Source organism: Aricia agestis, chromosome 6 (genome assembly GCF_905147365.1).
Source record: "Aricia agestis chromosome 6, ilAriAges1.1, whole genome shotgun sequence".
NCBI classification, from domain to species: Eukaryota; Metazoa; Arthropoda; class Insecta; order Lepidoptera; family Lycaenidae; genus Aricia; species Aricia agestis.
In genome coordinates this window covers 18013922-18026510 of record NC_056411.1, presented here as the reverse complement: position 1 = coordinate 18026510, position 12589 = coordinate 18013922, and the positions used below count along the sequence as shown (strand labels likewise).

General features: G+C 41.4%; 1 protein-coding gene and 1 non-coding gene across 4 annotated transcripts in view; one reads left to right on the top strand and one right to left on the bottom strand.

Annotated features, from left to right (window-relative positions):
• The window catches only part of LOC121727814 (fatty acid synthase-like), a 41229-nt gene extending 37674 nt beyond the window's left edge, over positions 1-3555 (top strand). For all 3 annotated transcript variants that reach the window (XM_042115816.1, XM_042115817.1, XM_042115818.1), the window contains 4 exons: positions 382-553; positions 1533-1709; positions 2272-2374; positions 2541-3555. In XM_042115816.1, the coding sequence (XP_041971750.1) occupies positions 382-553; positions 1533-1709; positions 2272-2374; positions 2541-3124 (1036 nt within the window). In that variant the 3' untranslated portion in view covers positions 3125-3555. The remainder of the gene's footprint in view (positions 1-381; positions 554-1532; positions 1710-2271; positions 2375-2540) is intronic.
• Positions 3556-9522: 5967 nt separating this feature from the next.
• Positions 9523-9641, bottom strand: LOC121728490. Its single transcript, XR_006035827.1, has one exon. It is a non-coding gene; the product is annotated as a 5S ribosomal RNA (ribosomal RNA).
• Positions 9642-12589: the final 2948 nt, after the last annotated feature.

Sequence of the window (12589 nt, the reverse complement as noted above, 5' to 3'; positions counted from 1 at the left end):
CGCAATAAGGGTTACGTTTTTAGAGAGCACGTTGAGTACCATCGAAAAAATATTGATTTGGGTGAACCTACGTCATTTCAATGATAGTCGTAATCTATCGGATGAGTTTGACAAAACGAGACCAAATTACGTAGATCCGTCAAGTGCCTAGGAATCAACATCTCTAAGGTGCCCCACACACGTTTCGATCGATCGTCAAGAAAATCGTCCAGTTGATCTTTTGAACGTAAAATCGTTTGAGATATTGCTACACACGTACAATTTGTCGTTCGATTTTAACATCGAGGAGATAAATCGTTACGATAATTGTCCCGTGTATGGCCACCTTAATAGTACATCTGGGCACCTGGATACTTTCATATTCTTACTTACTCTCTCCAGACTAGTGGAGCTGACCGCACAGAAGGAAGCCGCCGCGTCGCCCGCCGCCGCCGCCGCGTCCGCCGACAACAGCACCGCCGGCATCCGCGTCATGATACGCAACTTCGGCGACGAGCAGAAGGCGATGGAGCCCTTCGTCTACTTGCCCACCATGGTCAGCGACGGCACAGATGTAAGTCTTTAATGGCATTTAAGGCTGCGTTTCCACTAGAGAATTGTTGCGAGGAATGTGTTTTTAAGATCCAATAGAATTGCTGCGCAATAGAATTGCTAGAATTGTTGTCAGGCAAATGAAGCGTTTCTATTGGTTCTCAAAAACACATTTCTCGCAAACACATCTCTAGTAGAAACGCAACCTTGCAGGCTCGGTATGGCCACAGTAGGAAAGAATAGAAACACTGGCAGATTTTAGAGACAAAATGCCGGATACGCTGGGCGTGCTAAGCGTGCTGGTCCAGTCCCTGGAACGAGCTTTCTTAGGTGTCAATCCATACTTCCATACTAATATTATAAATGCGAAAGTGTGTCTGTCTGTCTGTCTGTTACCTCTTCACGCCCAAACCGCTGAACCGATTTTGCTGAAATTCGGCATGGAGATACTTTGAGTCCCGGGAAAGGACACAGGATACTTTTTGTCCCGGAAATTTTTGGCGCAACGGCATTGCGGGCGGCATCTAGATTATAAAGCCTTTGACTTTACTCGTACTCGTATTGTTGTCTGTATAATTGTGTATTTTTACAAATAGTTGGTCACAACACAAGACACCCCAAAGATATAGTTGGGAATGTGGTCATTTATGGGCCATTTTCCTGCAGTAATACAACAGCAGGGATTTGTAAGACTAACCTTTGTTCCTGTTTCCCGAGTTCATTAATATTTAATAGAAGGATAATATTCAAATTTTTCATCTATAGCTTGTCAAAAAAGAAAGACACTGTACGCAATTTTTAAATCATGTAAAAAATATGAAAACCTTATTTAATCGTGATAAAAATGTGCAAGGTGATAATATTTAAAGTGTATAAGCGTTCTCTGTGGAAATACAAACAGAAAACCCACCTTTTGAGCGTGATTACGTTTAGAAAATTTTGTACTGCGTCTACTCTTTCTTGACACACTGTAGACTAATTTTCTACCATTACTCTTCCAGAGCGACGTTACGGTTCACGAGGATGAACGGATAATGTTCGTGATCCCCGGTCTGGAGGGCACGGCGGCCGCCATGGCGCCGCTGTGTCGCCGGCTCAAGGTCAAGGTGTGCGTGCTGCAGCTGGGTGTCGAGGTCAAGAACGACACCATGGAAGCCATGGTCGCCAGGCTCTACCAGGTGAGGGGCAATCGTCGAAGAACGATGTAGTTGTTGCTTTATGTTTGAAAGTTGAGCGTTTGGTGCTTGGTTTGCTTCAAGATTTGCCAACTGATTATCCTTGTCTTGGTGGCAGATACTCATTCACAGTTTGTTACTGCAGTTGCCAAGTGTCATGCAGTCAACTACTATATTGACTATATCCTACAAACCTATCCTACAAAATTACCTAATATACTTACTTTATTGTGCACAAAATTCAAAAATTACAATAAAACTTAAATATAAACAAGAGGAAGGAGGAAGGAAGTTGATTCCTAGCCAGATGGGGGACCTACGTAGTTTGGTCGCGTTACGTCAAACCCACCCACAATTAAGCCCGGCCGCACATTGTCCGAATTCTGATCAGAAACAGTTGAATTTCGCCGGACCGCCACCCCGCACACTATCCGAAATATCCTTTCGGCGAGTTCGAGCTCACTCGGCTCAGTACAAAATGTAAGAGACAGCGCGGACGTTCAACTGTTTCTGATCAGAAATTTCGGTATAGTATAAAACATGTAAAAGTTTTCACTTGTTCCAGACAATCAAATCCCGTCTCCTTCCTGGAGCCCCGTACATCATGCTGGGGTACAGTTTCGGTACTCTGCCCATGATGAAGCTCGCCAGTATTTTGGAAAGCGAAGGTAACTTTAATTTATTCAGTAGAAACTAGAATCCATCAGACAAAGTAAAATGTATTCCTGATTTTATCACTTTATTTATATAAAGAATTTGAAACTCAAAGCGACCAACATTCCTTTATCTGTAACGACATTCCTACGAAAACTAAGAGCACGACATCCATTTCAGGTCACAGCGGGCAGCTGTTCTGCATCGACGGCAGCCCGGAGTACATCTACAACATCCTCACCAACACCATCGCGTTCAACACGGACGCCCACCTCCAGAACAGTCTCATCTGCCACTGCATCAACATGGTGTCGCCAAAGAACGAGATGATCCCCGAAATCGAGGCGAAACTAGAAAAACTCAACACATTCGACGAGAAGATCGACTTCGCCATCTCCAACTCGCCCTGGCACCCCAACTACACCAACGCCTTCATCGGCTGGATGGCCAGGTGCGCCTTCGACCGTCTCAAGATCGTCCTCAACCACAGCGACTCAGTCATCTCCGAGAAGCTCAAGGCGCCCATCACCCTGCTCCGGCCCAAGGAGAACTTGAGCGACTTCATGGCGGAGGTCAATTACGGCCTCGACAAGCTCACGGAGGCGGAAGTCAAAGTCCACTTCCTCGAGGGCAACCACTCCACCATCGTCGAGAACAAGGACTGCGCCAACATCATCAACAGACAGGTCCTGGGACAGACGACCGAAGGCAAGGAGACCAACAAGATCACAAGCATGGTGGAAAATGAGAGGCTGGTGAAGTAGAGAGAAGATAGACGAGAAAAGAAGAGTTGAAAGCATAATAATTAATATTCTATCGAAGAGAATATTCCAAATTGTATTTAATCTAAGTAAGTATTTATTTTACTCTGGGGTTTAAAATATATTTAATTAAGTATACCTAATCGTAAGCGTGTTCGTGTTTTATTAATTAATGTTGTAGCTCCTAAGTTAATTTATGGAACTTTAAGGATTTTTTATTGTTTTTAATTTAATTTAGTTGTTATCGTCAACAAAAATTCCAGTACCAAAAATATTCATTAATTTGAGGTTATAGTTGTAGACGTTTCGTTTGTTTGTGATAAGTGATAAGTGAAGTACATAACTAAAGTAATGTTTAATTTTAATAAACTGGGCTTAACTATAAATATGGTCATTAAATTTTATCACGTTTTTAATAAAAAGTTATTTACGAATTCTTTGTTTTTGTTACGTAACCTTTCTATATGTACCTGCATTTAATTTTAATAAAGAATAATAATTATAGGCTACTTAAGCTAAGCGAGAAATCAAATAAGATATATTTTAACAGTATTGCTGTCAATTTCAGTGCTTCTCGAGTTTAAGATGATTGTTACTCAGCTACTAACCGCTAATTTTAAACAAATAAAAATGTGTCTGTGACATACGGACGGACAGACAGACAGACATGAAGAATCTATAAGGGTTCTGTTTTTTGCCATTTGGCTACGGAGCCCTAAAAACTAAAGAAAGTTAGTAAGCTCAAAACAATAATGTGATAATAATTATTATTATTACGTAGGTACTCCTCTTTAATGGATGAGCTAATTTAAAAAAGTTTCAGTTACAGAATTCTGTAAGTACTTACTTAACACTTTTTAACCGACTTCCAAAAAACGAGGAGGTTCTATGTTCGGCTTTTTTTTGTATGTCCAACGATTACTCCGCCGTTTGTGAACCGATTTTCAATTTTTTTTTTGTTTTATTAGGATTCACTCCGATTTGGTACCATGTTCACAAAAGTGGTGATCTGATGGAGGAACTCCTCAAAATGTATATGGAAACATAATATGGTGATTTTAGTTTTATGAGAAGCATCCTAAACATATGCTACCAAAACGCAAGATTTTGCACCAAGGTATACTATGGTTCCGAAAATACTAAGAGAACTCCGGATTCCTACAAGATAGATACAATTTTGGGGCTTTATTTCAATCACACAAATACAGAGACTATTATCAAGTAACTAAGTAAAGTACCTAGCTATCCTAAACTAAACACTAGCTATTTCGATATAATCAAAGTTCTTTCACGCAATCTTTAACAAATTATACCCCCAACATTTCGAGTGTACACACGATGACATGACGCTCAGCGGTTCTCAAAGTCTCAGTAATGAGCCCTACTCTCCGTTTCTCCTCCATAAGCAAATTGAAGTCGTTTCACCGTACACCGTACACGGTGCAGTGTACACATACCCTTACTAATAAAACTCGAAACAGAAACACGCTTTTAAATATTTAAACGATAGATAACAGTTAAAAAACACTAACATAATAAATGTGAAAGTGTGTCTGTCGGTCTGTTACCTCTTCACGCCCAAACCCCTGAACCGATTTCGCTGGGTATCGAGCTGATACTTTGCGTCCCGACTCCTGGGAATTAAGACATAGGACTTTTTATCCCGCTCGGGAAACGTATATCTAAAAATCGGCCAAGTGCGAGTTGGACTCGCGCACGAAGGGTTCCGTACGAATATAGAGCAAAAATAGGCAAAAATTGTGTTTTTTGTTTGAGATTTATTTATTTTAATTATTTATTTTATTTTGTTTTTAGTATTTGTTGTTATAGCGGCAACAGATATACTTACACAACCTGTGAAAATTTTAGAAGTCTAGCTATAGCGGTTCTTGAGATACAGCCTGGAGACAGACAGACGGACGGACAGACAGACATCGAAGTCTTAGTAATAGGGTCCCGTTTTTACCCTTTGGGTACGGAACCCTAAAAACAAAATATTTACCCTTGAAAAACTTTACGAGAATTCATTTGAATAGTAGGTACCGTACCGTACATGATTCAAAGACGAAACTAGAGAAGGTACTTAAATCTGTATCGCCCACTTTAAAGTCTTATTTACTTAAAAGAGTTAGTCTAGAACTCAATTAGATCTACAAACTATGTACTTAACAGCATTGCCACAGAATAGATAATAAGTACAAGTACTAATTATCAAATGTCATACAATTTAGACCTTATGTAATAATTTATAAAATATGTTATTAACAGCGTAAATAACTATGTCGTAATATTTGCCAAAATGATTCGAAACCAAGTAGTAGGGGATGCTCTAAAGGCCACCTTCATGAAAAGCGGCTGTGAGTGGTGGGCCTCATTACGACACCGTGCCCCGGCTTGTTCTGAGCATTCACGCTCTTAACGCGAAAGCCTGCATGAAAAGGCTTTATGATGTTTTCTTTGCCGTATGCCTATTGCTTACGTGCCTTCTAAAACAAATTAGAAAATGGAATAAGGTAGGCTTAAGTTGTTTTTGAGCAGTGACATAACTTAGGCTGAAGTTGCATATAAGTTTTATATTTTGCAGTGGTTAACGATGCGGAGTGGTTCTGGTGAATAGACTATATCCCCTATCTCGAAATATTCGGTAATTTTGATCTGAAAGTAGAGTAGAACCTCAATGTGAATACGCTTAGTTGGATTTTTAATCCAATCAGCAGCATGGAAATATAGCTATTGTTACGTGCTAGGGTTCGAGGATTTGGAGAGAAAGACCTGGTCACCCTTTTGAAGACTTTATTAACACTGCACTAAACACTAGGTCACAACACTAAGCACTGAGTCCAAACACAAATCACTAGGTCCAATCACTAAGCACTATCACTGTCCTAGGTCGTAGCCAAGTCGCAGGTTTCACTGGTTCACTCACTATTGATCACTTGTTGTCGCCTCGAAGATCGCTCGAACTGAACTGACTCGCCGGGCCTGCCTGCGGCTTTTTATATGGCAAGACGAATTCCAGAAAGTTCCCGATTCACGTAAACAAGTAAACAACCGTGGGAACTTTCTCGTGGGAACTTCTATTGCGCACCGCCTGCCATCCAGTATTGAGTAGGGGATTTATGTTGCCTGTACTCCCTCGGTAAGTTTCGCTGGTTTGTCGCTAGATGGCACCACGTGTCCGTATACCATGTACCGTAATACTATCATGGTCTACCAGAATCTGATGGCAAAAAGTGATGAAATAAATTGACTCTAGCAATTACAGGTTAATTGAAATAAAACATTTTGATCCTTTTTTAGGGTTCCGTAGCCAAACGGAACCCTTATAGATTCGTCATGTCTGTCTGTCTGTCTGTCCGTCCATATGTCACAGCCACTTTTCTCCGAAACTATAAGGGCGAAGCCAAACGAGCGTAATTTGTGAGTTGTGAGTCGCAGAATTTCGGTCCGGCAGAATTCTGCTGCATTCAGTTTCATACAAAAGTCCTGTTTGATTCACACGGCGCGGCGACTCAAAATGAGTTGTCTGCCGGCTCACACGTTAAGAGACTCTCTATGTTAAGAGAGGGTGTAACAAGAGTGAGTGAAGACAAAGTGATAATACTTTAGGGTGTGTAATGTGTATAATATTTCCCTTATGGCGTATTTTTTTTCATTAGTCGTTAACTCGTACAGTATACCGCATACGGGTAGTCCCTGCAGCCGAGACAACAACTAATGGCACATTTTCATTGGTCGTGGCATGCGTTTCAGAAATCTCCCGCACCCCGCATGCGGGCCCTATCGACCAATGAAATTGCGCCATTAGATAAGTTGAATGTGAGAGTAGCAGCGCTGAAAGAATTTATTTTTGTGATTTGATGTGGGCAAGCGCCCCAGGCCCCCGCGTCAATTTACAAAAATTGAAAGGTAGGTAACTCTTTTAGCGAACTCTACCTATATAGACCCTAAACTCTAAAGTCTAAAGTATTGTCACTTTGTTTTGTTACACTGTAATTAAATATATAAGTATAAAACTATTTATGCAAAAGTTTATCTGTGTACTTTTGCCCAGAGCGGCAAAAATGAGGGGCGGCAAAATTAACTTATTCCTATCTTCCAACCTAGCCATTACCCATCCACCACCCAAGTTTGAAAATTACACCTTCCAATCTACTTTAGGTTGGATATTGGGGGGGGGGATATTTTAAGCAATTTACAGTTTAGTAATTAAAATATTCCCCCATTATACCCCAACAAAACAAAAAGGGCGGCAAAAATTATCTTTGCCCGGAGCGGATAAATAGCTAGATCAGGCCCTGCTGATGAGTGATGAGTGATGACACACCTGACACCATGCCGAAATTACGTCGCGTTATTTTGTATGCGTAGCGCATTGCTGACGTAACGCCTACCCTTTTTTACCCTTTAGTGTCTAAACACGCCTAGTCTGTTTAGACACTAAAGGGTAAAAAACCGGTCAAGTGCGAGTTGGACTCGCCCATGAAGGGTTCCGCAGCAACAATAAGGTTTATGTTTTATGAAATTAAAAGGTTTTTGATTTATTTTTATGTTTCAGTTGATTTAATGAAAGTTAATTTAAGGTTTACCATTTATGACGTAAGTATAAAAAACTACTTGCTAGATTTCGTTCAAACCAATTTTCGTTGGTAGTTTCTTATAGTAATGTACATCACATATTTTTTCTAGACGTATCATGACTACCTACTTTAGAAATTAGCAAACTATTCAGGTTAGGAAAAAAATATATTTGAAACTTCAATGTGATTTTTGAAGACCTATTCATAGATACCCCACACGCATAGGTTATATAAAAATTTTTTTTGTTGGTTTAAGGTTTACCATTTATGACGTATATAAAAAAAAAACTACTTGCTACTTTTTTTATATTAGTTTCGTTCGAACCAATTTTCGTTGGTAGTTTTAATCTTGGGACTGATGTGGAGGCAGCGCTTTCCTTCTTTTTGTCCGCGGCGAGTGGAGGGCGCAGGCGAGGCTCCGGTAAAAATCGGGCCTCCAGCCCCTCCAGGCGCGCGTCCATGCGGGCGTTCATCACGGAGACCGCCTCGCGCAGCGCTCGCTGCAATAGCTCTTCCACATTCGGCTCTTTGATGGTGGGAGCAGACTGTGGTTGGGCGTCAGCGAGCTTACGCTTGACGGCCTCTAGCTCCTTCTTCATAACCTCGAGCTCTCTGGAGAGGCGTGTGTTTTCCGCCGCCAGGGCTCTCGTGTCTTCCGATACTGTCCTGCTAAGAAGGCAAACGCACGCCTCCTTTATGGTGCAGGACGCTTTCTTAAGAGCCGCGATGGAGGTTCCCTTAAGATTCTTCGACTTCTGAGTCACAGCGGAGATGGCGGCAAGGCTCTGCGTTACTGCCTCGCCAAGTTTCGCCGTTATGACCTCGTCTTCCGCCATTATGCAATCCGAGAGTGAGGACTCCGACAGCCGGTTGGACCGTAGGTTCGGGAGTCCCTTTGTCACGTCCAGTAGTTCCTTCTCTACCTCGACGTCAAGTTCCCTCTGCTTGATGTCGAGGAGATCCTTGTTGGTCTTGTACAAGCCAACATATTTCCCTGTGATGGGCGGTCTTCCTCTTCCGCGTTTGGAGGAGGGCTTTGCGGCCGCTCCCCTGCCTTCTTCCGGGCTATTTTCGAGCTCACTACCGCGCCTCTTGCGCCGGAAAGTGGCCCGGGTCCTTCCCCTCTCACTGTCTACGCCCGGGTTATGAGAGGCGGCGGACTCATCACCGCTCTCGCCGCAACCACCTCCGGGTCTTCGAAAGAACCCAGAGCCCGTGCCTATGGATGCGGGCGTTGCCGCCCGTGATCCACCCTCGCTCGCCGTGATCGCATTGCCTTTCATCGTCCATTAAATCGTTGCCAAAGTCGTCATTCCTCCCCCTCTCCTTCAAAGCATCCTTGGGGCCCCCAGTATACATGGCCTGATCCCCCGCCGAAGCGGGAGTGTGGGATTCTCCGGCATTGCCGGTACCCACCCTGGGAGAATTATCCGCATGCTTATTTTCCATATTGGTGTCAGACAGGGGTGCCCCAGCGCCCTTGGTACGTAGCCACCTGCTCGTAACGCATCCCACGGCCGGGCGCCAAAAACCCACGGGCCCATCCATCGCACAAACACTCACAGAAATACACACGCAAACAAACAATAGTGTAAAGAAGAGTGTAACAAAAATTGAAAGATAGTGAAGAGAAGGTGGTGAAAGATAGCGAAATAAAAATAAAATAATACAAAAGAAGGGTATACCTACTACAAAAAGAGAAGAAAAATAGCAAAGACCGGCGTTCAGCCATCCTGGGTGCCTCACCCCGTGTAAAGGGCGGGGCGGCGCACCCAGGCGCCCAGGGACAGGAACATGGACGGACCGGTATCGCCCCCAAAAAGCCAACATCACGCGGTATTCCCAGGCGGTCACCCATCCAAGTACTAACCGCACCCTACGTTGCTTAACTTCGGTGATCGGACGAGAACCGGTGTATTCAACGTGGTATGGACGTTGGCTCCCTAGTTGTACCTATGGGGACCCCTAAAATTTTTAATAATTTTTTCCATTTTTGTATCAACATCTTAATGCGGTTCACAGACTACATCTACTTACCAAGTTTCAATAGTATAGTTTCGGAGAAAAGTGGCTGTGACAAGTGTGACATACGGACGGACAGACAGACAGACAGACAGACATGACGAATCTATAAGGGTTCCGTTTTTTGCCATTTGGCTACGGAACCCTAAAAAGGACCCTATTACTAAGACTTCGTTGTCTGTCTGTCTGTCGAGCCACTCTCCAGGCTGTATCTCAAGAACCGCTACAGCTAGACTTCTTTATATTGGTTTGGATCCAGCTTAGACGTAACGTAACATAAAACTAGGTCTGCAAAAGTAGTTTTATATTTTTATAGTTCATTTACTTGGCGCTTCCTACTGGGCCTATCTTTTTAAAATTGATTTTACCGTCTACACGAGCCGGAAGGTCATCAAACAAAGCTATTTTGATTTTCTGATAACATTTACATTGTTTAAAATTACTTAAATGAATATTAAATATTAATCCTTTCAAAGATCTTCAAATCTTTTGTCTGTAAAGTCAATTTTACAAAGATTAATAGCAATTAGTAGATAGTTAAAACAAGAAAGCACTGAAAAGTGAAAATACAACCCGAGCTTTTGTTTGGAAGACAGTTGACTGGTCTTTAGATTCGTTTCACTATTGTTTTTGTTTCATTATTAACAAAATATAATAAGTAATAATTATAATTGTATATTGTAATTTTTAATTTTTCAATAAAGGTTAATCTAATATTTACCTATTCTTTAATTTTTTTTCTTTTTACCAGCTACATGATATTAATCGCTGTCATGCATTTTATTCATGTTTTATTCAAATATTATTTAATAGGGTTGACGACAAGGTCAAAGATTAGCGAATTTTGTTAATAAAATAAAGAAATCACGGTAAAAAATAAGTGTTCCCAAAATTTCAGCTTGATAGCATTTGTATTTTTTTTGTTATGCGCCTTCAAAGTTGGATAATCAAGTCGATTTTTTTCAATTATATTTCTTAATATTTGTATACCATTCGATAACTTATGCAATTAAAAGCAACTTTTGTTATAAAACCACTTTCATAAACGCAATATTTAATATACCTATCGAACAAAGTTCTCTCCCGATGCGTACAAACTACGAAAGAGTCAGTCAGTGACGTCAGTCTTTGGTAGCACTTTGTATGGAGCGTTTCGGACAGGTCTATTTTATTTTTAAGCTATCAGAGTCATTCTTTCAGCGATGTTTCTATTTTTAAGGGTCGTTCAATTACCAATAAGAAAAAAAAATAGTAATCAAGCCTATTAGGGCCAATTCACACCGGATCGGCAGCGGCCGGCAGCGGCGCGGCGAGGCGCGACGAGGCCGGAAGGACGCCTCGCGTCGCCGCGGGCGGCCGCTTGTGGACGCTCGCGGCCGCTGGCGGCCGCGCGCTACCTTCAGAGCGCCGCACAGTGGATCGAAAATCGAGTTTCATAGGAACTTGAATTTCCAAATGTCTTTTTTGGGCTGAAATATGTTTTACTAGTTGTTATTACATAATAAAATGTAAAAAGACTCATCTTCGTGTAATAATAAGGGAGTAATAATTTTTTAAAGAAATTTTAGTATGGAGCCGACATGAAAAATGAGCATAATATCTCTGGAATCGCATGGTTGGCCGTTATATCCTCACACACTATTATAGTACTAATTATTTCTCACATTTTGGCATATTTTGTATTACGGCACCATTTGTACTTCATTTTGGTTAATTAAAATCTGTCCATTGGTACTTTATTTTGGTTAATTAAAAACTTAATTCAAATAGAAAGAAGAAAGAAATTATTATGGTGATATAATGTATCAACCCTCTCTTTTTCCAGTGTCCCCAGTAACAATTTAAAACTTCCAACTGAATTAAATTAAATTGTCTGGAACTACTTGACATATTCTATTGTTTTTTTGTTAAATGATCCGTGTTCTTTACTTTCATAAAGAAATTGTAACTCCCTTATTATTACACGTAGCTGCGTCTTTTTACATTTTATGATGTAATAACAACTAGGAGACCACAATATTTCAGCCCAAAAAAATGACATCTGGAAATTCAAGTTCTCTATTGTCTGTGATTCTCGATTTTCGATCCACTGTGCACCGCGCGTCCGTCGGCGGAAAGTGCTTGCGGCACCTCGCGACGACGCGCGCGGTCGCGGGAAGCCGCGAGCACTTTCCGCCGACGGTCGCGCGGCCGGCGCCGCGCGGCGCCTCGAGCACTTTTGAAGTTTTCAAGCGATACTAGTAGTAGTAATAACTAGTAGTAATTATAGTTTTGATCTACGAACTACGAATAATAAAAACTAAGAAACCTTATTATTCGTAGTTCGTAGATCAAAACTATAATTCCGGCTATCTAAGACATGGTTGTTATACGTCGATTTTTTTAATTTGCCGCCTTTTCCAGTCTCATCTTTCGTTAGCCAGACTCTAGTAGTTATAAGTATGTAAATAAAGTTTAAAATTATCTCACACTAAAAGAGCTCTTCGCGCCGCTCACGCTGCCGGCCGCTGCCGATCCGGTGTGAATTGGGCGTTAGAGAATAGTATTTTAAAGCGCCATCTATGATGACAAGTCAACAGCTATTTAAGTCTGTTGTTTGTCTGCAGACTGGAGTCCTCGCTGACATCTACTGCATGTCACAAACTCATACGCACTTGCACAATCACAGATAGATGGCGCTTTAATAAGCTTTTATTGCAGTGCAGTAATGTTGCCATGCTATAATGGCTAGCGGTATTAACGGGTGGTATTTAACTTATTAAGTACCTATTTATTCAACAAATGCACGTCTTATCAATATGAAAAGTAGCCAGTACTCAGTAGCCGATTCTCAGAGCTACTGAAAATAAAATAAAATATAAAAATA